The sequence below is a fragment of the Hypanus sabinus genome, unplaced genomic scaffold (genome assembly GCF_030144855.1).
Source record: "Hypanus sabinus isolate sHypSab1 unplaced genomic scaffold, sHypSab1.hap1 scaffold_657, whole genome shotgun sequence".
Lineage (NCBI taxonomy): Eukaryota > Metazoa > Chordata > Chondrichthyes > Myliobatiformes > Dasyatidae > Hypanus > Hypanus sabinus.
In genome coordinates this window covers 100,895-128,831 of record NW_026781512.1, presented here as the reverse complement: position 1 = coordinate 128,831, position 27,937 = coordinate 100,895, and the positions used below count along the sequence as shown (strand labels likewise).

Genomic DNA, 27,937 nt, shown 5'->3' with positions numbered 1-27,937 from the left:
CTGAGCCCTCAGGGGAGGCTTATCCAGAATATGGGAATACATGGGATGCACGGGGAATTGGCTGTCTGGATTCAGAGTTTTACAGTCATGTTTTATTCCACACTCCCAGCTTACGGTCTGACTCCAACCGGAGTCCGTTCGACTCACCATGGATCGAGAGCCCGACCACTGTCGCGAAGAGAACGAACGTAACTAGGCAGAGCAGGCAGATCTTACGATCCGGTCTATTTCCGATGTTCTCCTTCGGCTGATGTTTATGCGGACCTGAGGAGATGCCATTCAGGGAAACAGAAGGAGAATTCAGGGAATGGTGTGGGGAGCGATGGTCGGGAAAATGTGATCAAATGGGGGACAGAAAACGAGAAGAGAAAGGAACTAGGAAATGGCCGCGTGCGAAGAGGAAGCGATGTTCGGTGTGAATGGGGAGTGGGATGTATGAGAGAGACAGAGAAAAAGTGGGGAAGAGAGAGGGAATGACGAGAGAAAAAAAGTGGGAGAGAGGGGTTGGAGCGAGACAGAGGGGTGAGAAAGAGTGGGAAGAGAGAGTGTCACTGGTTTCTTATTCTCCGTAGCAGTATCATTGTTCGCCCGCTTTGTTCCTTTTTCAAGATTATGACTGTCTTGAGGGGATGAACATGTTGTGGGGATTTTCGTGGACTCCATTGTGTTTCTTTGTTTTGTGGCTGCTGGCAAGGAGAAGAGGAGTGCGGGCACGTGATGGTTAGCGCAGCGCTTTGCGGTAACAGCGACCCGGGTTCAATTCCCGCCGCGGCCTGCAAGGAGTTTCCAATACTCCCCATGAGCCAGTGGATTTCCTCCGGGCGATCTGGGTTCCTCCCACAGCACAAAGACAGACCGGTTTTTCGGTTAAATGGTTACTGAAAATATATCTGTCATTAAAAAGGAAAAAAAAATCGGAGTATTGTTGGGCAATGCGGCCTGAATGGCTGGAAGAGCCGGTTCTGAACTGTTTCTCTATAATAAAAAAAAATTAGAAAAAAAGATAAAAGATGGTGGGAAATGGTATACATATACAACCGGAACATCCACTGTTTGTGATGGGTATGACTGTCCTGTATGAAAATAGACAGGGAAAGCTGTAAAATCTCAGACGACACAACGATTGGTGATGTTGTGGACAGTGTGGAAGATTACCAATAGATTCGGTGGAGTATGGATCAGTTGTAGATCTGGGTGGAAAATGGCAAACGGAGTTTAGTTCAGTTAATTGTGAGGTATTTTACTTTGGGGCGATAGATGTGAAGGGACAGGAGACAGTTAGCGACGGAACGCTTAACTGTCGACTGGGAAATGGATCTCGGGTTGATCACGCGATTCAATGGAGAGATAAAGAGTTAACTGCAGACGGGCTTTTGACAAAGTCTCTCTCATGGGAGATCCATTCACAAGGATTTGTTGACTGGGATTCACAATGTATTTTGAATTGAGTTTCCGTACTGGCTTGTCCACAGAACACAGAGGCCGACGGACGTCCCTGACTGGTGGTGTTACCCAGGGTTCCGCACTGGGAACTCTGCTGTCTCCGGCCAAGACCTGTGAGAACCTGAACATTCAACAAGACCTTGTGTGTTTATAACATCCTGCATCGTAGACCAGACAGTACAGCACAGGAACAGGCCCTTCGGCCGGCAATGCTGTCCGGGATGCATTCTCTCAGGTGTTACACATTTCACATTTGGGAATGATACCCTCTGTAACTCTTATGATCTTGTGCCATCTCTGAGCATTTCGCAAACCAAGGTGCAACATTTTAAGTTTGTCCGGGTTAAACACCATCTGCCATTCCTCCATCCCATATCAGCAACTGATCCAAGTCCCGCGGAATTCTTCGCAGGTCCTCTAAACGAACACAACACCCATCAACGTATCATCTACAAGCATACCAAACCACCCATCTACATTCCCATCCAGATCGTTTATATATTACTATCTGATTATCTAATTGACTGCAATTTACATATAATCATATAACAATTCCAGCAGGGAAACAGGCCAACTCGGCCCTTCTAGTCCGTGCCGAACGCTTACTCCCACCAAATCCTACCGGCCTGCACTCAGCCTATATCGCTCCAGTCCTTTCCTGTCCATATACCTGTCCATTTTTATTAAATGACAATATCGAACGTGCCTCCACCACGTATACTGGAAGCTCGTTCCACACGGCTACCAAACTCTATGTGAAGAGGTCCACCCTAAAATTTTTAGACATTAACTCTCAACTCATGCTCTCTTGTGGAAATCTCCCCTAATCTTAATTTAAAAAAAAAATCTATCCACGTCAACTCTGTCTATCCCCCTGATAATTTTAAATACATCTATCAAGTTCATTTTCAACCTTCTACGCTCAATTGAATAAAACCCGAAGTTGTTCAAACTTTCTTTGTAAATTGGGTGCTGAAACCCAGGTATCATTCTCGTGAATCTCATTTGTACTCTCTCTATATTGTTGACATCTTTCCTATAGTTCGTTGACCAGAGCTGTACACAATACCTGAAAAATGGTCTCACCAATGCCTTGTACAATTTTAACATTACATCGCAACTCCTATACTCAGTGGTCTGATTTATAAAGGCCAGCATACAAAAAGCATTCTTCACCAACCTATCCACATGAGATTCCACTTTCAAGGAAATATGCACCATTATTCCGAGATAACTAGATTCTACTGCATTCCTCTATGACTTACCACTTATCGTGTTTGTCCTATTTTGATTATTCCTACCAAAATGTAGCACCTCACACTCAGCAGCATTAAACTCCATCCGCCACCGTTCAGCCCACTCTTCCGACGGACATAATTCTCTCTGAAAGCTTTGAAAACCTCCTTCGATATCCACAACATCACCTGCCTTAGAATCATCTGCATACTTACTGATCCAAATTACCAACCCACCATCTAGATCATTAATGTATATGACGAACAACATTGGACCCAGTACAGATGCCTGACTCACACTACTGGTCACCGGCCTCCAACCTGACAAACAGTTATCCACCACTACTCTGTGACATCTCCCATTCAGCCACTGTTGAATCCATTTTACGACTTCAATATTAATACCTAACGATTAAACCTTCCCAACTAACTTTCCGTGCGGAACCATGACAGGGCCTTACTGCTTTACCCTTGTCAACTTTCCTAGTAACATTTCCAAAAAATTCAATATGATTTGTCAAACATGAACTTCCACGCACAAATCCATGTTGACTGTTGGTTTTCAGACCCTGTCTATCCTGATAATTAGAAGTAATCCACATATACATCACAGAGAGGACAGATCCCACCCACAGCAACAGATAAGGTCACTTCATTGTAGAACAAGGTTACTCAGTCACAGAACGCAAAATAAAGTATCAAAATTACAGAGAAATTGCAATGCCGTCAGACTATAAGGTTTAAAAGCCACGAAGATCTAGATTTGAGGTCAAGAGTACATCTTATCGTATTTGGGGTCCGTTCAGTAGTCTGATTACTGTAGTGTAGAAGCTGTCCTTGAGCGCCATGATACATGATTTCCCATTTTCCCTCCGATGGGAGGGTGCAGAGGACAGAATGTACCGGTGACCTTTGATGACTCTGGGTGCTTTATCGGAGCAGCAGTATGTGTAGAAAGAGTTCATGGAGGGGTGGCCGGTTTCGGAGCTGGGCTCAGCTCTTTGCACGACGCTCTGCAGTTTCTTGCGGTCATGGGCGGGGCAGTTTTTATATTTTTAGTGAGGAACCAGGACGTTTCATGAGAACAGGGTAGTAGACATGGTGAACAGGGAAGAAAATAAAACTGTATTTTTTTTTCACTTGGTAGACTACTCTGTGTAATGGTGTGGGGACCCAGAGGGGTTTGAAGGATTGAGATGATCGGATTGATAGACATAATGCACGCTTGAAATGTCCCGTATCATGATCCCAGATGGCAGATCACCCTTGAAAATGAGAGAGAGAGGAATGCAGAGAAAGACCGAGAAGGAATGGAGTGGTGAGACTGGGCTGTAGAGTGAAAGATAGGGAGAGTAAAAGAGATTAGGGGGATGTTGGCTTGTGACCCAAATAGATTTCTGGGGCGGATTTGACTGTGAAGGACAGACCAGGAATTGGTAGTAGATGTACCATTCAGAGGCTTGAACAAAGCTGTCAACAAGGTCTCAGATGGTAGATTGGTCTGGACATGGCGTGGAATCCAAGGAGTTCTTGTTTGACTAATTTTATTGCGGAGGACTGATCAGGTAGATGTGCTGGATTTAATGCACATAGATTTTTTAAGAAGCCCCAGATGGTATACCGTTCTAGGAGATTGCGTGCCGGTCAGGGAGGGATGGCTGATTACGTATACGATTGACTCGGCGATAGGAGACAAGGTTTAGGGTAGCAGTTCATTTCTCAGACCAGAGGCCCGTCACTAGCGGTGTTCACGGATGGTCGGTGGTGGGACCAGTGATCTTTGTCAACTATATCAGCCATTAAAAGCAGATTATAAAATACACGGTAGGTAGACTAGCATATGGCATTAACGTTGCTGGCGTTTTAAGCAGTGAAGGTAGTTATCTCTTATAGTGGGATCTCGATTAGCCCGGGATGTGGCCGAACAGCAGCATTTGCAATTTAGTTTGAGCTATGGTATTTCAGGAAGACAAACAACAGCGTAGAACTTGTGTCAAGGAAGGTTTCCTGCCACAATATGTGGCACAAGCCGAGAAGAGGAGAGTCTGTACTTGATTTGGTATTCGGAAATGAACCTGGTCAGGTGTGAGATCTCTCAGTGGGAGAGCAGTTTGGAGATAGTGATCATAATTCTATCTCTTTTACAATATCATTGGAGATAGATAGGAAAAGTCAGGTTGGAAAACCGTTTAATTGGAGTAAGGGGAATTATAAGGCTATCAGGCAGAAAACTGGAAGCTTAAACTGGAAACAGATGTTCTCAGGGAAAAGTATGGAAGAAATGATGTTATTTGTGTGGATTTCTGTATAAGTAAGTTCCAATGAGACAATGAAGTTATGGTAGGGTACAGGAACTGTAGTGTACAAAGGCTGTAATAATTCAAGTCAAGAAGAAAAAAAAATTACAAAAAGTTTAGAGAGGTTGGTAATGTTAGAGATCACCCAAGATATGTGTGAAGTGGTTGCGGTTCATTTTGGTAGGTCAGATATAATGGCAGAATATAGTATTAATGGTAACACTCTTAGCAGTGTGGAGGATCAGAAGGATCTGGGGGTCCGAATCCATAGGTCGCTCAAAGCAACGGGGCAGGTTGACTCTTTGGTTATCGTGGAATTCAGTTAAGGAACCGAAAGGTGATGTTGCAGCTAAAAGGATCCTGGTCAGACCCTACTTGGAGTACTGTGTTCAGTTGTGGTCGCCTCACTACAGGAAGGATGTGGAAGCTATAGAAATGATACAGAAGAGATTTACAATGATGTTGCCTGGATTAGGGAGCATGCCTTATAAGAATAAGTTGAGTGAAATGGGCCTTTTCTCCTTGGAGTGACGGAGGATTGGAGGTGACCTGATAGAGGTGTACAAGATGATGAGAGGCATTGTTATTGTGGATAGTCAGATGCTTTTCCCCGGGGCTGAAATGGCTGCCACAAGAGGACACAGGATTAAGCTGCTGGTGATTAGGTACAGAGGAGATGTCAGGGTAAGCTTTTTACTCAAAGAGTGGTAAGTGCGTGAGATGGGCTGCCGGCACCGGTGGTGGATGCGGATACGATAGGGTATTTCAAGAGAGTTTAAGATAGGTACATGGAGCTTAGCAAACTGGAGGGTTATGTGCAAGCCTAGTGATTTCTAAAGTAGGGACATTTTCAGCAGAACTTTGTGTGTGGAAGGGCATATATTTTTTTCTATGTGCTATGTTCTAACCTACACGGTCAACGTGAGGAGCCTTCGGAAATATTACAGAGCAGAGGGACCCAGAGCTAGAGATACTAGGTTCTCTGAAAGTGAAGTCACGGGTAGACGGGGACCCTGGGGGTGTGTTGTAGAGCAGAGCGACCCAGTGGTACAGGGACACGGTTCCTGGAAAGTGCAGTCATAGGTAGACAGGGCGTTGAAGAAAATGTCTGTCGTACCGCCCTTCATCAGATGGTTAGATGAATACATATGTAGGGAGGTCACGCTGGAACTGTACAAAACGTCAGTGAAACCACCCTTGGAGTAAAGTGTTCCCTTGCTGTCGTCCTCCTTTAGATAAGATGCCACTGAGCTGGAGACAGTGCACAGGAGATTTGCGAGGACATTGCAGGGACTTGAGTGACTGAATTACGGAGACTTTCTACCTCGGAGCACAGAGCTGACCTTACGGAGTTGTGTAAAACCACATGTGGCATAGTCAAGGTGAATAAACATAATCATTTTTCTCTAGGCTTGGATAATCGGGGACCAAACGTGATAGCATTAAGTTGGGGAAGAGTGACAACTTTTGATTTTACCCGGACAGTGGTCCGTCTGTGGAAAGATCTGCCAGAGGAACTGATCGAAGCAGATACATAAAACTTGAACACTTCTGCGCAAAGCTCGTGACCACTTTTACAGTGACGTCATTATTGTGAACTCTGACCTGCCTGTGCAGTCATTGACATTCCGGCGGGTCCCGAGGCAATGGGAGGATCTTCATACTCTTCCACGAGATATTCGTCTTCCGGAAGTTTCAGAAATGAGTAGGTGGAGTTCAGCCCGTCTAAGAGAGAATGAGAGAGAGAGAGAGAGAGATTAAAGGAGGAAATGTACTTTGCTATCGGCGGCGGCAACAGCACTTCCTGAAGCGGAATTTCTCGAAGCTCTGCGAAGGTTATTTAAAAAAGGGGGGATTCGAGAGCGGGAGGCAATTGAACGTGGCCTGTAAGTGGCTGTAACTGGAGTACCAATCATGAGTTGGATAGCCGGGAATGTTCAGCCACAAGAGGGAGACACTGCCTCGCGGAGCGGACAACAAAGGAGCGGTTATCAAAGGAGTGATCTGAGACAAAGCGATAGGGCTTTGGTTAATTCGGGCTTCGGCGATAACGGGTCGAGGTTAGGCAAGCTACCTGTGAGGAATAGAACAGACCGTGTGTCTGTGAGGCCGGTATTCTATACTGCGTGTCAGATGTGGGATTCCCAGCCTCCCGGACGGCCACATCCGCGCCACGTGCGTCAAGCTGCTTCTCCTGTAGGGTAGGGTAAGGTACAGAAACCGTGGTGTACAAATGTTGTAATAAATCTATTCAAGAAGGAAAGAAAAGCTTACAAAAGTTTCAGAGACCTAAGTAAATGTTAGAGCTCTAGAAAATTATAAGGTTAACTGGAAGGAGGTTAAGATGGAAATGAGGGGAGATGGAATAGGCCATAAGAAGTTATTGGCGTACAGAATTAAGGAAACCCCCAGGCATTACAACAAGTATGTGAAGAGCATGAGGATAAGACGTAAAAGACTAGGATCTATCAAGTGTGACAGTTGGAAAGGTTGTATGGAAACGGAGGGAATAGCAAAGGCACTTAATCAGTACTTTTCTTTAGTATTCACTGAGAAAAAAAGATCTTTGTGATAGTAGTGATGACTTGCAGCAGACTGAAAAGCTTGAGCATGTCGATATTAAGAAAGAGGATGTGCTGGAGCTTTTGTAAAACATCAAGTTGGATATGGCGCCGGGATCAGAAGAGATATACCCCAGGCTACTGTGGGAGGCGAGGAAGGATATTGGTGACCCTCTGGCAATGATCTCTAGATCATCAATGTGGACAGAAAAGTTTCCCGATGATTAGAGGGTTGCGGATGCTGTTCCTTTACTTAGGAAAGTGAGTAGAAATAGGCCAGGAAATTGTTGACCAGCGAATATTACCTCAGTGGTGTGTAGGTTGATGGAGAAGATCCTGAGAGACTGGATTTATGAACATTTGGAAGCGGTATAATATGGTTAGGTGTAGTCAACATGGTTTTTGCAAGGGCAGGTCGTTCCTTACGAGCCTGACTGAAATTTTGAGGATATAACTAAACGCATTGTCTTTGGATTCAGCAAGGCATTTAACAAGGTACTCCATGCAAGGCTGACTGAGAAAGTAAGGAGGCGTGTTAAGCAAGGGGAGTTTACTCTGTGAATCTAGAAAAGGCAAAGAGCGGTTGTAGACAGCTCACATTCTGCATTGGTCGGTCACCAGTTGAGTGCCTCAGAGAGCTGTCCTCGGTTTCTTACTCTGCGTGATTTTTATAAATGACCTGGATGAGGAAGGGGAGGAACGGGTTGGAAATTATTCTAATGCAGGCTATTCCTGAGAACGAGGGCATGAACCCAGATGTATTGGTCCAGGTAGGGACCAACGATGTAGGTAAGGTGAGTGAGGGGGTCCTGCTTAGAGAGTTCAGGGAGTTAGGAGTGAAGCTGAAGGGCAGGACCTCCAGGGTGACAATCTCGGGATTGCTACCTGTGCCACGTGCGAGTGAGACGAAGAATAGAATGTTTATACACATTAATACGAGGCTGAGAGCATGGTGCAGGAAGGAAGGGTTCAGGTTTCTGGATAATTGGTCTTTGTTCCAGGGACATTGGGATCGGTTTCGAAGGGACGGTCTACATCTGAACTGGAGGGGTACTACCATTCTTGCAGGAATGTTTGCCAGTGCTGCTCGGGGGCGGGGGGGGGTGGGGTTAAACAAGATGTGCAGGGGCAGGGATCCAGATAACAAGAGAAGATGATATGATGAAGGATAAGGGACAGGTGGGGAATACACGTTTCCCAAATATTAATTGTGTAAAGGAGAAAGGTGAGACAGAACATATGTTGGAAAAGTTACATCTACAGAGGGTTGGTCAGAAGGAGCATGGGGTTAAATGTGTAGAAGGTTTGGGTGATATTGAGAAGGTCATCAAAATTCAAGGTGCAAACAGCCCGATGGAAGTTCAAGGAGCTGGGTTAGGTACAATAGACAGTGTTTTAAGCAAAGAGAGAAGGAATGGACTAAGAATTCTATACTTGAATGCGCGTAGTGTCAGAAATAAGACAGATGAGCTTGAAGCTCAGATGAAAATGGGGAGCTACGATATTGATGGGATAACAGATACATGGCTGCAAGGGGATCAGGCCTGGGAATTGAGTGTACCAGGGTATAAGTGCTATCGCAGAGACAGAAATATGGGAAGAGGGGGTGGGGTGGCCCTGTTGGTGAGGAATGAGATTCAGTCCTTAGCAAGAGGTGACATGGGAACAGGGGAAGTAGAGTCTGTGTGGATTGAGCTGAGGAACAGTTAGGGTAAAAAGACCCTCATGGGTGTTGTGTACAGGCCCCCAAACAGTAGCGTGGATATTGTGTACAAGTTGATTAGGGAGTTAACATTGGCATGTGCTAAAGGTAATGCAGTCGTTATGGGAGATTTCAACATGCAGGTGAACTGGGAGAATCAGGTAGATTCTGAACCCCAGGATAGGGAGTTTGTGGAGTGTCTAAGGGATGTATTTTTGGAACAGCCTGTGCTTGAGCCAACCAGGAACGAGGCTATTTTGGAATTGGTGATGTGTAATGAACAGGAATTGATAAGTGATCTTGAAGTAAAGGAACCATTAGGAAGAAGTGATCATAACATGATAAGATTTTATCTACAATTAGAGAGGGATAAGGGCAGATCAGAGGTGTCAGTGTTGCAATTAAATAAAGGAGACTACGGAACCATGACGGAAGAGCTGGCCAAAGTTAAATGGGCGGATGCCCTGGCAGGAAAGACAGTGGGTCAGCAGTGGCAGATATTCTTGGGGATAATACAAAAGATGCAAAAGAAGTTCATTCCAATGAGAAGGAAGCATTTAAAGAGGGGGAAGGGGCCTCAGTGGTTGAAAAAGGAAGTCAGAGATTGTATAGCGTTAAAGAAGAAGAAATATGACAGGGCTAAGATGAGTGGGAATACAGATGATTGGGAAAGTTTTAAGGAACAGCAGATCTTAACTAAAAAAGCAATACGGAGAGAAAAAAAATCAGGTATGAGCTCAGTCTAGCCAGGAATATAAAAGCGGATTGCAAAAGCTTTTTTAGCTATGTGAAGAGAAAGAAGATAGTTAAGAACAATGTTGGCCCCTTGAAGAATGAATTGGGAGAAATTGTTATGGGAAACAGGGAAATGGCAACAGAATTTAATGCGTACTTTAGATCTGTCTTCACCAGGGAGGACACAAGCAATCTCCCAGATGTATGGATGGGCCAGGGTCATAAGATATCAGCGGAATTGAGACAGATTGACATTAGGAAAGAAACTGTGATGAGTAGACTGGTAGGACTGAAGGCTAATAAATCCCCGGGTCCAGATGGTCTGCATCCGAGGGTTCTAAAAGAGGTGGCTCAGGAAATTGCGGATGCATTGGTAATCATTTTCCAATGTTCCTTAGATTCAGGATCAGTTCCTGAAGATTGGAGAGTGGCTAATGTTATCCCACTTTTCAAGAAGGGAGGGAAGGAGAAAACGGAGAACTATCGCCCTGTTAGCCTAACGTCAGTCGTGGGGAAGATGCTTGAGTCCATTATTAAGGACGAAATAGTGGCACATCTGGATGGCAGAAATAGGATTAGGCCGAGCCAGCATGGATTTACCAAGGGCAAATCATGCTTGACTAATCTGTTGGAGTTTTTTAAGGGTGTAACAAGGATGTTAGACGAGGGTAAGCCAGTGGATGTTGTGTACCTAGATTTTCAGAAGGCATTCGATAAGGTGCCACATAGGAGACTGGTGAGTAAAATCAGAGCTCATGGCATTGGGGACAGGGTTTCAACATGGATATAAAACTGGTTGGCAGTTAGAAAGCAAAGGGTAGCAGTGAATGGGTGTTTCTCGGACAGGCTGGAGGTGACTAGTTGGGTACCACAGGGTTCTGTATTGGGACCACTGCTCTTTACGATTTATGTCAACGATTTAGATGTGGGCATTGAAAACTCTATCAGCAAGTTTGCTGACGATACTAAACTGGGTGGCAGTGTGACATGCGAAGAGGACGTTAGGAGAATACAGGGAGACTTGGATAGGCTGGGTGATTGGGCAGATACTTGGCAGATGTTATTCAATGTGAATAAATGTGAAATTATCCACTTTGGAAGCAGGAACAAGAGGGCAGTTTGCAACAGGCAGTGAAGAGGGCAAATGTAATGTTAGCCTTTATTACAAGGGGAATTGAGTACAAGAGCAAGGATGTTCTTTTGCATTTGAACAGGGCCCTGGTGAGACCACACCTGGAATATTGTGTACAGTTATGGTCTTCAGGTTTAAGGAAGGACATTCTGGCAATTGAGTGAGTGCAGCGTAGATTCACTAGGTTGATTCCTGGGATGGCAGGGCTGTCTTATGCAGAGAGATTGGAGAGATTGGGCTTGTATACACTGGAATTGAGGAGATTGAGAGGGGATCTGATTGAAACGTTTAAGATAATTAAAGGATTGGATAGGATTGAGGCAGGAAATATGTTCCAGATGTTGGGAGAGTCCAGTACCAGAAGGCATGGATTGAGAATAAGAGGCCAGTTATTTAAAACAGAGTTGAGGAAGAACTTCTTCTCCCAGAGAGTTGTGGAGGTGTGGAATGAACTGCCTCGGAAGACGGTGGAGGTCAATTCGCTGGATGCTTTCAAGTATAGTTAGATATATTTCTGATGGGTAGGCGAATCAAGGGATATGGGGACAAGGCAGGGTCTGGGTATTGATAGTGAATGATCAGCCATGATCTCAGAATGGCGGTGCAGACTCGAGGGGCCGAATGGTCTACTTCTGCAGATATTGTCTATTATCTATTGTCTATTGTAATGCCACAACGGTTGGAAATGTTGTGGATAGGCTGGAGGGATGTCAATGGTTACAGCGGGACAATTATAGGATGCATAACTGGGCTGAGGAGTGGCGGATGGAGTTCAACCCACATAAGTGTGAAGTGGTTTATTCTGGTAGGTCAAATTCTGCGCAGGTTGACTCTGTGGTTAACAAGACGTGCGGTGTATTTGCCTTCATCAACCGTGAGATAGAGTTTGGAAGCTGAAAAGTAAATTTGCAGTTCCTTCCTATCACCCTTACAATCTTCGAGATCTCTAACATCATCAAGCCCTCTGAAACTTTCGTAAGCTTTCTCTTTCGTGTTCATTAGATTTATTACAGCCTCTGTACACCACGGTTCCTTTACCCTACCATAACCTCCCTGTCTCATTCGAACGTACTTGTACAGAACTGCACACAAATATCCCAGAGACATTTGCCACATGTCTTGCGTACTTTTCCCCGAGAACATACGTTTCCAATTTAAACATTTATTTTCCTGCCTGATTGCATCATTACTCAAATTAAAAGTTTTTCTAACTTGTCTGTTCCTCTCTCTCTCCAATGCTATTGTCACGGAGATAGAATTGTGATCATTATCTCCAAAATACTCACCCACTGAGAGATCTGACATCTGAACTGGTTCATTACTCAGTACCAAATCAATTACAGCCTCTCTTATGTTAGGCTTTGGAAGACCTTTACTGTGTTGGCCTTCGTTAGGCGGGGGGGAGGGAAGCTGAGATCAAAATCATGAGGCAATGTTGCAGCTCTATTAAAACCCTGATTGAAATATTGTGTTCAGTTCTGGTCCCCTCATTTTCAGTAGGTTGTGGGAGCTTTAGAGAGGGTGCAGAGGGGATTTATCTGCCTGGGTTGGAGAGTAGGTCTTATGAGGATATGACACCTAACAAACTCGGCCCCATCTAATCCCCTTGCTATAGGGAGATGCCAATCGATATTTGCAAAATTATAATCTCCCATCATGAAATCTCTGTTATTATTAAAACTTTCCAGCGTGTGTTTCCCTATCTGCTCTTCGATATTCCTGTTACCATTGAGCACCCTATAAAAACACCCAGTAAAGTTATTGACCCCTTTCTGTTCCAAACCTCCAACCACAGAGACTCCGTGGAAAATCCCTCCATTGTATTCACCTTTTCTTCAACCGCGACACTATCTCTGATCAAGATTGCCACGCCCCTACCTCTTTTGCCGTCCTGCCCTTATTGAAACATCTAAAACCCGGCACCTAAAGAAACCATTCTTGTCCCTGTTCCCTCCAAGTTTCTGTAATGGCCACCGCATCATATCTCCACGTCCTGATCCACGCTCTAAGATCCGCTTTGTTAATATCTTTCCAGGGTCAGCAGGAAGTGTCGACGGAGTTCATGGAGGGGAGGCTGGTTTCAGAGATGTGGTGTGCTGTGTCCACAATGCTGTGCAGTATTTTGGTTGTGGAAGCAGGGCGGTTCATGAGTACAGGATGGTAGATGTGATATGCCGGGAAATCAATGAGGCGTTTAATGCTTCCACTTTACAGGCTATTCTGTGGAATGGTGTGGGTCACAGGGAGATCTGTCTGACTGATTTGTGCAGATTGGTAGGCATAATGAACGTTCAATTAAACAGGTCTCAGATTGTATATCGATCTGGAAGACGGAAGACAGGGGTGTAGGGTGAGACGGAGAAGTAATGGAGCAGATATAAAGGAAGGGAGGGGGACGATAGGGGGATTGGAAGATAGAAGAGCGCGGGAGATGCCAGATGGAGTGAGACACCGGGAGTGTAATCGGGCCTCTTTAATCTGGAAAGAAAGACCAGGCACCGACAGCAGATGCAGCATACACAGACTAACAGGGCTGTGAACAATGTCCTAGAAGGCACACCACTCTAGAAGATGGTGTGCGACGCAGTGAGGGCTGACCAACTGGATATACAATTGGCTAAAGGATAAATATGACAACATGTGCCTGGAGGCGGAGGAGGTTGGGAAAGTCCTAAGTTAATACCTTGCTTCAGTATTCACAAGTGAAAAGGATCTTTATCAGAGTGAGGTCGAAATAGAGCAGCCCTGTGTGCCAGGCAACGTGGAGATTCAGTAAGAAGTGCTGGATCTTCTTAAAAACATCAAGGCTGATAAACCCCCCCCCCCCCCGGGCCGGATATGTTACACCACAGGTTGTTGTGGAAATTGAAAGAAGAGGTCGCTGGAGAAGTACAGTCTACTCATGGATAGCCAACATGGCTTTGTGACAGGAAGATCGTACCTCACGATCCTGATTGAGTTTTTTGGAGAGGTAACAAAATAAATTGATGAGGTAGGGCAGTGGATGTGGTTTACATGGACTTCAGCAAGGTATTTGACAAGGTCGCTTCGCAAGACTCATCCAGGAAGGCATGAGTCACGGAATAACTGGAACATTTGTTGCTTGGCTTAAAAGGAAGACAGCAGAGTATAGTTGTGGAAGGAAAGTATCCTGACTGGAGGTCAGTGAGTACTAGAGTGCCACAGGGATCTGTTCTGGAATCCCTGCTGTTTGTGATTTTTATAAATGCCCTGGATGGAGAGGCGGAAGGATGGGTGAGTAAGTTTGCGGATAACACGAAGATTGGAGGATCGGTGGATAAAACTGCAGGTTGTCGAAGGTTACAAGAGGATATAGACAGGCTGCAGAGTTGGACAGAAAAGTGGCAGATGGAATTCAATCCGGGCAATTATGAGGTAATGCATTTTGGCTGACAAACCAGAAGACTGAGTACAGGATTAATGTTCAGTTACTTAGGAGTGTGGATGAACAAAGGGTCCTTGAGGTTCAAATCCATACATCCCTCAAGGTCGCTGCGCAGGTAGATGGGGTAGTTAAGAAAGTCGATGGGATGCTCGGCTTCATTAACAGTGGGATTCATTTCAAGAGTAGAGAGGTCAAGTTGCAAATCTATAAATCTCTGGTGTGACCGCACTTAGAGTATAATGTTCAATTCTGATCACCTCATTATAGGAATAGGCTGGAAGCTATGGAGAGGATGCGCAGGAGATTTACCAGGGTGTTGCCTGGTTTGGAGAACAAGTCATATGAAGCAAGGTTAGCAGAGCTGGGGCATTTCTCTTTGGAGCTTAGAAGAATGAGAGGGGACTTGATAGAGGTCTACAAGATTATGAGAGGCATAGATCGGATGGATAGTCACTTTCTGTTTCCCAGGGCACCAATAGCAAACAGCAAAGGGCATATGTACAAAATTAAGGGAGGGAAGATGAGGGGAGACATCAGGTGTACGTTTTTTTACACAGACGGTTGTGAGAGACTGGAATGACTTGCCAGGAATGGTAGTGGAGTCTAAAACATTAGGGGTATTTAAAAGCCTCTTGGATAGGGGCATGGATGAAAGAAAAATAGTTATGGGGTATTGTGGGTTTAGTGATTTTTTAAGGATTATATTTATCGGTAGAACATGAAGGGCTGAAGGGCTTGTACTGTGCCGTAATGTTCTATTTGTTGAAGGGACATAACTTTAGGGTTGAAGATCAGACAGACAGACAAACTATATTGATCCCGAGAGAAACAGGCCCTTCAGCCCTTCACTTCCTACCGACCTATATAATCCTTACAAAATGCTAAACCCACACTAACCGATGATTTTGCACGCTGTCATTCCGTCATTAGTGGTGTTAACTAGCATTTCAGGGGTGGGACCAGAGATCTTTGTCAACTGTTTTGACCATTTGTAGCAGATTATTCAAGACTCGGCTGGTGAGCTTGCGGACGATTCTAACGTCGGTGGCGTTGTTAAAAGTGAAGATATTTCAGGGAAATATCACTCAGTTGGGGAAGTAGGCTAAGCAGTGGCAAATGCAGTTTAATTCGGACAAAGGCGAGCTGGTAATTTAAAGGACAGGACCACTACACGTCCCAGTGAGTCGAGACATAGGGAAACCATACAGATTAGCACTTGGCTCAAGAGTTGGTATAGAACGGATGGATTAAAAATTTGACATCATTGTGATTTTTCCAAGGAAGTTGGGATGTGTACAGAAGAGACGGAAGACCGTTTACACCTAAACTGGAGGGGAACTGATACTCCAGCGGGAAGGATTTCCAGAACAGTGCATGAAGCTTTTGGGGAGAGTGGTTAAACTCGAGTTGCAGGGGGGATGGGTTTCCAGCGCAGAGTTCCAGGGTAGATAGTAAAGTCCTTATGGGGTCTGAAGTTGTAAAGACCTCAGAAAATAGCTCGAATCAAAAGGTTGAGCATGTTGCGACCAGTGTCCTGAGCAGCGTATATGTGACTCCAGGAAGGTTTAAAGGCCGTTGTGAACAATGCATTATGATATTAGAGACATTTGTTTCAGAATTACTTGTAGGAAGAGCAAGCAGGACTGCGCGATATTTCGGGTTTCTCTATGTTTAGACGTGAAAAAGGAGGAGCCATTTTGATTTTTTCTTGTCCTCATCGGAGTTAAGGGAGGCGGGACAGCGCAGGCGTGTAACGTCGGGCAGCGAAACGGGAAGGTTTAAAAAGGACACAGCCTTAACCAGCAAGCAGTGTCGTGAGGGCAGTTGGTGAGCGGGAAGCAGATTGAAGGCTTAAGGGCTTTGGCTCAGCGGGTTAAGGTGGAAAAGGGTGAGGCAAGGTGGGTTTAGGTTTCAGTATTTCCTGTTATTTGAGGAAAGGGGAAGTATGAGTGTCAGGGCAGTGTGTTGGTCTAGCCTCCTAGCCTCTCAACCTCCACATCTGCGCCAGGTGCGCCGAACTGCAGCTCCTGAGGGACCGAATTAGGGAACTGGAGCTGCGGCTCGATGACAACCGTCTGGTCAGGGAGAGTGAGGAGTTGGATAGAGAGGAGATACAGGCAGGTGGGCACACCGGGACCACGGAAGCCAGGCAGGTGGGTCACGGTTAGGAAGGGGAAGAGTAAAGTACCAGAGATTTCCTCAGTGACTGTACCCCTTGACAGAAAGTACTCTTTTTGAGTACTGTTGGGGGGAGACGGCCTACCTGGAGGAAGCAACAGTGGCCGTGCTTCCGGCACACACTCCAGTCCTGTAGCTTAGAAAGGTACGGAAAGGAAGAGGAAGGCGGCAGTAATAGGGAACTCGATAGTTAGGGGGTCAGATAGGCGATTCTATGGACGCGATCACGAGACCCGGATGGTAGTTTGCCTCCCTTTTCCCAGGGTTCGGGATGTTTCTGAACGCGTCCAATATATCCTGAGGTGGGAAGGTGAGTAGCCAGAGGTCGTGGCTAACGGATTAGAGCAGGGGGCAGGGATTGAAGTTTGGGGCAGGTGTTACACTTGAATCGAAGGGGGACCAATATCCTGGCGGGGTGATTTGCTATGGCTCCTGGGGAGACTTTAAACTAGAATGGTTGGGGGGTGGGAATCAATTTAAAGAGACTGGTGAAGAGGTGGTTAGTTCACAAATAGAGAAGGCTAGTAGACAGTGTGTGAGGGAGGATAGGCAGGTGATAGGGAAGGGGTGCGCTCAGAACGAAGATGTAGGGGAGAAGGAAGAAAAATGTAATAAAGTTGATCGCATTGTTAGGGATAAACAGAGAGGAAGAGGTGGAGTGTTTCTTAAATGCATCTAGTTTAATGCTATGAGTATTGTAACGAATGTAAATGAGCTTAGAGCATGGATTGATACCTGGGAATATCTGGGTAGCTATTAATGAAACATGGTTGCAGGAGGTGTGTGATTGCAAACTAAATATTCCTGGATTTCTTTGCTTCAGGTGTGATAGAATCGGAAGGACAGGAGGAGGAGATTGCTTGTCCGATACAATATTAGTGCAGTGCTTTGTCAGGATAGATTAGAGGGCTCATCTAGGGAGGAAATTTGGGTTGAATTGAGGAATGGGAAAGGTGTAGTGTCACTTATAGGGGTGTATTATAGACCACTTAATGGGGAGCGTGGACTAGAGGAGCAAATTTGTAAGAAGATAGCAGATATTTGTAGTAAGCACAAGTTTGTGATTTTGCGAGATTTTAATTTTCCACAGATAGACTGGGAACCCAATTTAGTAAAAGGGCAGGGTGGTTTGGCGTTTGTAAAATGTGTGTTGGACAGCTTTTTTTACAGCAATACATAGAGGTACCGACTGGAGAAGGGGCAGTGTTGGATTTCCTGTTATGGAATAAGATAGGTCAGGTGACGGACGTAAGTGTTGGGGAGCACTTCGGGTACAGAGATCACATTACCATTAGTTTCAATATAATTATGGAGAAGGATAGGACTGGACCCACGGTTGAGATTTTTGATTGGAGAATGGCTAAATTTGAGGAGAAGCGAAAGGACTTAGGAGGAGTGGATTGGGACAATTCGTTTTATCGGAAGGATGTAATAGAGAAATGGAGGCCAGTTAAAGGTGAAATTTTGAGGGTACAAAATCTTTATGTTCCTGTTAGTTTGAAAGGAAAGGTTGAAAGTTTGAGATCGCCATGGTTTTCAAGTGATATTGAAAAATTGTTTCGAAAAAAGAGGGAAATCCAGAATAAATATAAGCAGCATTGTGTAAATGAGGTGCTCGAGGAATACAAAGAATGTAAAAAGGATCTTAAGAAAGAAATTAAAAACGCTAAGAAGATACGAGGTTTCTTTCACACGTAAGGTACAAGTAAATCCGAAGGGTTTCCACAGTTATGTTAATAGCAAAAGGACAGTGAGGGATAAAATTGGTCCCTTAGAGAATCAGAGTGTACTGCTATGTGTGGAGCGGAAAGAGAAAGGGGGGATTTTGAACAATTGATTTTCTTTGGTATTCACTAAGGAGTAGGATATAGAATAGTGTAATGTAAGGAAACAGGTAGGGAAGTGATAGGAACTATGACGATTAAAGAGGATAAAGTACTGGCACTTTTAAGGAATATGAAAGTGGATAAATCGCCGGTTCCTGAAAGGATGTTTCCTAGGACCTTGAGGAAAGTTAGTGTAGAAATAACAGGGGCTCTGACAGAAATATTTCAAATGTCATGAGAAACTGGGATTGTGCCGGAGGACTGGCGTATTGCTCATGTGGTTCCATTGTTTAAAAAGGGTTCTCAGAGTAAATTTAGCAATTATGGGCCTGTCAGTTTGATGTCAGTAGTGGGTAAATTAATGGAAAGTATTCTTAGAGACGGTATGTATAATTATCTGGATAGAAAGGGTCTGATTAGAAACAGTCGGAATGAATTTGTGCGTGGAATGTCATGTATCACAAATCTTATTGAATTTTTTGAAGAAGTTACGGAGAAGGGTGACGGGGGTAAATCGGTGGATGTTGTCTATATGGACTTCAGTAAGTCTTTTGACAAGTTTCCACATGGAAGGTTAGTTAGGAAGGTTCAATCGTTAGGTATTAATTTTGGAGTAGTAAAATGGATTCAACAGTGCCTGGATGGGAGATGCCAGAGAGCAGTGGTGGATAACTGTTTGTCAGGTGGTGTGCGTCAGGGATCTCTATTGGGTCCAAAGTTGTCTGTCATATAAATTAATGATCTGGATGATGGGGTTGTAAATTGTATTAGTAATTATGCAGATGATACTAAGGTGGCGTTGTGGATATTGAAGAAGGTTTTCAAAGCTTGCAGGGAGATTTATGCCAGTTAGAAGAGTGGGCTAAACGATGGCAGATGGAGTTTAATGCTGATGAATGTGTGGTGCTACATTTTGTTAGGAATAATCCAAATAGGACTTACACCGTAAATGGAAGGACATTGAAGAATGCAGTAGAACAGTGTGATCTAGGAATAATTGTGCAGAGTTCCCTGAAGGTGGAATCTCATGTGGATAGGGTGGGGAAGACAGCTTTTGGTATGCTGGCCATCATAAATCAGAGCATTGAGTATTGGAGGTGAGATGTAATGTAAAAATTGTTAAAGGCCTTGGGTGAATTTGGAGTATTGTGTGCAGTTCTTTCACCGAATTATAGGAAAGAACTCATAAAATAGCGAGAGTACAGAGAAGATTTACTAGAATGTTACCTGTGTTTCAGCACCCAGATTACAGGGAAAAGTTGAACAAGTTAAGTCTTTATTCTCTGGAGCGTACAAGGTTGGGGGAGACTTGATAGACGTATTTAAAATAATGAGGGGGATAGATCGAGTTGACGTGGATAGGCATTTTCAATTGAGAATAGGGGAGAATCAAGCAAGGGGACATGATTTGAAAGTTACGGGCAAAAGTTTAAGGGTAACGCGAGGGGAAATTTCTTTACTCATATAGTGGTAGCTATGTGGAATGAGCTTCCAGTGGAAGTGGTGGATGCAGGTTCCGTATTGTCATTTAAAGTAAAATTGGATAGGTATATGGACAGAAAGGAATGGAGGGTTATAAGCTGAGTGCGGGCCACTGGGACACGTTGAGTGTAAGCGTCGGCACGGACTAGAAACGCCGAGATGGCCTGTTTTCCTGCTATAATTTTTATATGGTTATATGTTTAATCGAGAAACAGAGCACACTTGTCTAAGATGATAGCAGAAAGAGATTTGACAAGGGACCGAGTGACGACTTTGTTTTTACCCGTGCTGGAAGGAGCTGGCAGAGTAAGTGATCGGTGCAGATGCTTTAGGACCTGAATACTTGGGCATATGACAATAGACAATAGGTGCAGAATTAAACAATTCGGCCCCTTGAGTCTGCACCGCCATTCTGAGATCATGGCTGATCATTCCCTATCAATACCCAGTCCCTGCCTTGTCCCCATATCCCTTGGTTCCCTTATCCATCAGATATCTATCTAGCTCCTTCTTGAAAGCATCCAGAGAATTGGACTCCACCGTCTTCCGAGGCAGTGCATTCCACACCTCCACAACTCTCTGGGAGAAGAAGTTCTTCCTCAACTCTGTTTTAAATAACTGACCTCTTATTCTCAATCCATGCCCTCTGGTACTGGACTCTCCCAACATCTGGAACATATTTCCTGCCTCAATCCTATCAAATCTTTTAATTATCTTAAACGTTTCAATCAGATCCCCTCTCAATCTCCTCAATTCCAGTGTGTACAAGCCCAATCTCTCCAATCTCTCTGCGTAAGACAGCCCTGCCATCCCAGGAATCAACCAAGTGAATCTACGCTGCACTTCCTCAATTGCCAGAATGTCCTTCCTCAAACCTGGAGACGAAAACTGTACACAATATTCCAGGTGTGGTCTCACCAGGGCCCTGTGCAAATGCAATTGGATATCCTTGCACTTGTACTCAATTCCCGTTGTAATAAAGGCCAACATTCCAATTGCCCTCTTCACTGCCTGTTGCACTTGCTCATTCACCTTCATTGACTGATGAACTAGGACTCCTAGGTCTCTTTGCATTTCTCCCTTACCTAACTCTACACCGTTCAGACAATACTCTGCCCTCTTGTTCCTGCTTCCAAAATGGATAACTTCACATTTATTCACTTTGAATAACATCTGACAAGTATCTGCCCACTCACTCAGCCTATCCAAGTCTCCCTGTATTTTCCTAACGTCCTCTTCGCATGTCACACTGCCACCCAGTTTAGTATCTTCAGCAAACTTGCTGATGTAGTTTTCAATGCCCTCATCTAAATCGTTGGCATAAATCGTAAAGAGCTGTGGTCCCAATACAGAGCCCAGTGGTACCCCACTAGTCACCTCCAGCCAGTCCGAGAAACACACATTCACTGCTACCCTTTGCTTTCTATCTGCCAACCAGTTTTCTATCCATGTTGAAACCCTGCCCCCAATGCCATGAGCTCTGATTGTACTCACCAATCTCCTATGTGGCACCTTATCGAATGTCTTCTGAAAATCTAGGTACACAACATCCACTGGCTTACCCTCGTCTAACATCCTTGTTCCACCCTCAAAAAACACTAACAGATTATTCAAGCCTGATTTGCCCTTGGTAAATCCATGCTGGCTCGGCCTAATCCTATTTCTGCCATCAAGATATGCCACTATTTCGTCCTTAATAATGGACTCAAGCATCTTCCCCACAATTGACGTTCGGCTAACAGGGCGATAGTTCTCCGTTTTCTCCTTCCCTCCCTTCTTGAAAAGTGGGATAACTTTAGCCACTCTCCAATCTTCAGGAACTGATCCTGAATCTAAGGAACATTGAAAAATGATTACCAATGCATCCGCAATTTCCTGAGCCACCTCTTTTAGAACCCTCGGATGCAGACCATCCGGACCCGGTGATTTATTAGCCTTCAGTCCAACCAGTCTACTCATCACAGTTTCTTTCCTAATGTCAATCTGTTACATTTCCTCTGTTACCCTATGTCCCTGGCCCATCCAAACTTCTGGGAGATTGCTTGCGTCTTCCCTAGTGAAGACAGATGTAAAGTACATTAAATTCTGTTGCCATTTCCGTTTCCCATAACAATTTCTCCCAATTCATTCTTCAAGGGTCCAACATTGTTCTTAACTATCTTCTTCTTTCTCTTCACATAGCTAAAAAAGCTTTTGCTATCCCCTTTTATATTCCTGGCTAGCCTCAGCTCATACCTGATTTTTTCTCTCCGTATTGCTTTTTTTAGTTAAGATCTGCGGTTCCTTAAAACTTTCCCAATCATCTGTATTCCCACTCATCTTAGCCCTGTCATACTTCTTTTTCTTTAATGTTATACATTCTCTGACTTCCTTTGTCAACCACTGTGGCCCCTTCCCCCTCTTTGAATCCTTCCTTCTCATTGGAATGAACTGCTTTCGCATATTTTGTATTATGCCTAAGAATATCTGCCACTGCTGATCCACTGTCTTTCCTGCAAGAATGTTAGTACCCCTCCGGTTCAGTTGTAGACCGTCCCTTCGAAACAGTACCCAATGTCCCTGGAACAAAGGCCAATTATCCAAAAACCTGAACCCTTCCTTCCTGCACCATGCTCTCAGCCTCGTATTGATGTGCATAACCATTCTATTCTTCGCCTCACTCGCATGTGGCACAGGTAGCAATCCCGAGATTATCACCCTGGATGTCCTGCCTTTCAGCTTCACTCCTAACTCCCTGAACTCTCTAAGCAGGCACGTGACCCCTTCAGAATGACGTAATTACTGTGAACTCTGACCATTTAACTTTGGCCCGCTCTTCCCTCATGGCTCCGTAGTCTCCTTTATTTAATTGCAACAATGACACCTCTGATCTGTCCTTATCCCTCTCAAATTGTAGATAAAAACTTATCATGTTATGATCACTTCTTCCTAATGGTTCCTTTACTTCAAGATCACTTATCAATTCCTGTTCATTACACATCACCAATTCCAAAATAGCCTCGTTCCTGGTTGGCTCAAGCACAAGCTGTTCCAAAAATACATCCCTTAGACACTCCACATACTCCCTATCCTGGGGTCCACACCTACCTGATTCTCCCAGTTTACCTGCATGTTGAAATCTCCCATAACGACTGCATCACCTTTAGTACATGCCAATGTTAACTCCCTAATCAACTTGTACCCAATATCCACGCTACTGTTTGGGGGCCTGTACACAACACCCATTATGGTCTTTTTACCCTTACTGTTCCTCAGCTGAATCCAAACAGACTCTACTTCCCCTGTTCCCATGTCACCTCTTGCTAAGGACTGAATCTCATTCCTCACCAACAGGGTCACCCCACCCCCTCTTCCCATATTTCTGTCTCTACGATAGCACATATACCCTGGTACACTCAATTCCCAGGCCTGAACCCCTTGCAGCCATGTCTCCGTTATCCCAACAATATCGTAGTTCCCCATTTTCATCTGAGCTTCAAGCTCATCTGTCTTATTTCTGACACTACGCGCATTCAAGAATAGATTTCTTAGCCCATTCCTCCTCTCTTTGCTTAAAACACTGTCTACTGTACCTAACCCAGCTCCTTGAACTTCCATCGGGCTAATTGCACCCTGAATTTTGATGACCTTCTCAAGGTCACCCAAACCTTCTACACATTTAACCCCATGCTCCTTCTGACCAACCCTCTGGATCTGGATCCCTGCCCCCTGCACATCTGGTTTAAGCCCCCCCCCCACCCCGAGCAGCACTGGAAAACACTCCTGCAAGAATGTTAGTACCCCTCCGGTTCAGTTGTAGACCGTCCCTTCGAAACAGTTCCCAATGTCCCTGGAACAAAGACCAATTATCCAAAAACCTGTACCCTTCCTTCCTGCACCATGCTCTCAGCCTCGTATTGATATGCATAACCATTCTATTCTTCGCCTCACTCGCACGTGGCACAGGTAGCAATCCCGAGATTGACACCCTGGATGTCCTGCCTTTCAGCTTCACTCCTAACTCCCTGAACTCTCTAAGCAGGCACGTGACCCCTTCAGAATGACGTAATTACTGTGAACTCTGACCTGCGTGTGTAGTCACTGTTATTTCGGTGGGTCCCGAGGCGATGGGAGGATATTCATTCTCAACGATGAGACGTTCTTCTTTCCGAAGCCTCAGCACTGAGTAGGTGGCGCTGAAACCGTCTGAGAGAGAAAACGAAGGAATGAGAGAGAGAGATAGAGACAGTGAGAGAGAGAGAGAGAGAGAGAGAGGGAGAGAGAGAGAGAGAGAGAGAGAGAGAGAGAGAGAGAGAGCGAGAGAGAGAGAGAGAGAGAGAGAGAGAGAGAGAGAGAGAGGTCGTTATAGAATGGGGCGAGTGAGAACAGAAAGATTGAACAGAGAGAGGGGGAGAGTATTATGTGAGGTTGAGAGAGCACTGAGAGGACGTGAGGGAGAGAGTGAGTTGAGAGAAAAACACGGGGAACCCGAGGAGGAGAGAAAGGGTGGAATGAGTGGATGGAGAGGGAAAGAGGGTGAGAAATAAGAGCAATGGGTGGGAAATGGAGAGAATGGGAAGAGGGAAAAGGGGAAGAATTAGGACGGGGGAGACCGATAGAGAAGAGGGAGAGAGGACAGTGCAGGGGGAGTGAGAAGTGTGAAAGCGATAGCGAAAGAGTGAGAGGGACAGGGGTAGTGGGAGGAGGAGAGAGGGAGCGAGAGAGAATTGCAGACAGAGAGGGAGAAGACAGAGGATTATGTTTGTACTATATTTCTCCTCGTTATATTATTGTATGAAACCTTCTTTTCTAACACATTGGGTATATGTCGACCTTGCGGCTAGGGCATTTCTAGGCCGTCTCTGTAGGCGGTTAGATGGTCGGTACAACATTGTGGGCCGAAGGGTCTGTAATGTGCTGTAGATTTCTCTATTCTATGACCTGGTGATATCTATCCTCCCATTGATTTGGTGCAGAAGAAGAACGGGTGGTTGGGGGTGAGTGAAGGTAGAATTTAATGATGCTGGCTGCTTTCCCGTGGCAGCAGGGAGTGCAATCAGAGGTCATGGAGCGGAGGCTGGTTTCGGAGTTGTGCTCAGCTGCGTCCGCAGAGCTCTGCAGCTTCTCAGGGTCACGGGCGGAGCAGTTTCTATATTATGAATGAGGAACCAGAACAGTTTATGAGAACAGGGAAGTAGACGAGAATGTGTGGGGAACTCAATGATGAATTCACGTTTCCACTTTGGAGGTCACTCTGTATAATGGTGTGGGGACCGGGGGATTTGACTGACTGATTTTTCGAATTGTTAGGCATACTGCACACTGACTTTAAAACAAGGTCCCTGGAAGTCGATAACTCCAGAAGCTGGAAGAGAGGGATGGCAGAGGCAGAGAAGGAACACTGAGCACTGATAGAGGGATGGAGAGGGGAAGATAGCGCGGCTGGAAGTTAGTGTGAGAACCAGGGTCAGTTGTCGGGCTGGTTTCACCGGGTAAGACAGATCAGGCACGGAGAGTAAATGGAGCGGTGACAGACTATAACACGGCGATTAACAAGGCCGAGATAGTTGTCTATTCTGGAGGAAGATATGAAAATCAGTGATCTGTTTGACTAATTTGAATTCAGCAGGACTGATCAGGACGGGATGGTAGATATTATGTTGCAAATGGTATGCCGCTCTAGAAAAACATTAGACCATAAGACCACGAGAGTCTGGAGGCCACGTACAGGACGTCGGTAAGGCAGCACAAGGGGTACGTTATTCAGCTTTGATCGTCCTGCTCTAGGAAAGATGGAACAGAACAGGAAAGAGAGCTAGCTGAGCGAGATGTTGCCGGGCCTCCACGGACTGAGTTACTCATAGGGCAGGGATGACCTTTCAAGGGTTTCTGAAGCCACGAGGGGAACAGACAGAGTGATATTTTTTTCCTCGAAGTGGGGAATCGTGGACCAGAGCGCGCATGACTAATGTGAGGGGGGAAAGATATTTAATTGGCGAGTCGATTGACAGCATTTTGTTACCGAGATGCTGGTCAGTCTATGGAACGAGCTGACTGTGAAGCGGTCGAGGCGGAAGCATTAGAAACTTGGGTACTTGGGCACATGTCGCGCCACTTCTCCAGAATGACGTCATTGTCGAGAACTCTGACCTGTCTGTGCAGTGACTGGCAGATCGCCGAGTCCCGAGGCTACGGGAGAATCCTCATCCTCATCGATGATTGGTTCGCCTTTCCCAATGTTCAGCTGTGAGTATGTGGAGGTCAGACCGTCTGGGAGAAAATGCGAGAGAATGTGAGAGAGAGTGTTCGAGAATGGGGGGTGGCGGGAGAGGGGAAGACGGAGTACGGAAAGAAGAGGTAACAGAGGGGGAGAGAGGGATGGGAGACAGCAAGAGAAGTGAAGGAGAACAGAAGGAAGGGGAGAGGGACTAAATTGGATCGATGGGATGGTTGAAACATGCTTGATGGAAGTGGAAGAGACTGAGGGAGTGATTGAGAGGGGAAGTGTGCAAAGTTGAGAGCGAATGCGAGACCGGGGAGTGTTACAGAGTGGAGGGGATTGTGCAAGTGGAAAAAAATGAGAGGGAAGAGAAAATGTGGATGGGGATAGAGATGTTGAGAGATAGCTAGAGAGCGGGGAGAACGGGCGAGCGAGTGGTGAGGGGGGAGAGAGAGAGAGGTGGGGCAGTGATGGAGAGAAAATGGAGAGAGGGGAAATCAGAGGGTGAGATGAGGAACAAAAACGACAGAGGACGAGGGAGGGGGAGTGGATGAGGTGGCAAAAGGTAGAGGGAATACAGGAAGAAAAGGACGGTGTGGGAGAGAGAAAAAACGAGAGAAGGAGCTCAGGGAAAGGTTTGACTTTAAGTTCCAAGTACGATACATTAGGTTCAGGGGAGAGAAAATCAATGAGTATCTGAAACTGTCTGAGGCTCACGGAACACCGTCCCATCACACACTCACGGTATCACACACGCAGTGAATTTCCTTCCACACCGCGCCAGGGTCATACACAGGGTCGGACTGCCGGGTTCAGACACAGTGATCTTCCCCAGACAGTGTCGTATCGCACAGTCCAAGGCTAGAAACGAACTCGATACTCTGCGATCGCACACAACCGGGGTCAGGAACAGACTGAAATCCTCTCTACACTGTCCCATCACACACTCACGGGGTCAGAAACAGAGTGAAGCTACCCCCACACCGTCCCTCACACACTCCCGGTGTCAGACACAAAGTGAATCTCCCTCCACACTGTCCCATCACACACTCCCGGGGTCAGACACAGGGTGAAGCTACCCCCACATCGCCCCTCACACACACACGGGGTCAGACATAGAGTGAATCTCCCTCCACACAGTCCCATCACACACTCCCGGGGTCTGACACAGAGTGAATCTCCATCCACACCGCCCCATCACACACTCCCAGGGTCTGACACAGTGTGAATTCCCCTCCACACTGTCCCATCACATACTCCCGGGGTCAGACACAGAGTGAATCTTCCCCCACACCGTCCCACCACACACGCCCGGGGTCTGACACAGAGTGAAACCCCCTCCACACCGTCCCATCACACACTCCCGGGATCAGACACAGAGCGAATCTCCCCCACACCGTCCCATCACACACTCCCGCGGTCAGACACAGAGTGAAACTCCCTCCACACTGTCCCACCATACACTCCCGGGGTCAGGAACAGACTGAACGCCTCTCTGCAACGTCCCATGACACACCCTCGGGATCAGACACTGAGAAATGCTCCCTCTACATTGTTGCCTCATACGGCTCTCCTTACATGGTCAGATGTAGAGTGAAGCTCCTTCCACACTCGTGGAGAGACATAGATTTAAACTACCTCCTTCTGGCTCTCTGCTCCACTCACCTCGAGAAGGTGACCCTGGGTACGTGCTTGTGAACTTCACGTTCATGTAAGTCTCGCTGCCGTCCATCCTGTGAGG

General features: G+C 45.7%; 1 protein-coding gene across 1 annotated transcript; it reads right to left on the bottom strand.

Moving 5' to 3' along the window:
- Window positions 1-85: 85 nt before the first annotated feature.
- Window positions 86-27,937, bottom strand: LOC132389799 (uncharacterized). Its single transcript, XM_059962353.1, has 5 exons — window positions 27,862-27,937; window positions 26,127-26,246; window positions 24,063-24,182; window positions 6,581-6,700; window positions 86-264 (listed from the first exon to the last, which is right to left on the bottom strand). The coding sequence occupies exons 1-5, from the start codon at window positions 27,926-27,928 to the stop codon at window positions 86-88; spliced, it is 606 nt and encodes a 201-aa protein (XP_059818336.1). The 5' UTR covers window positions 27,929-27,937.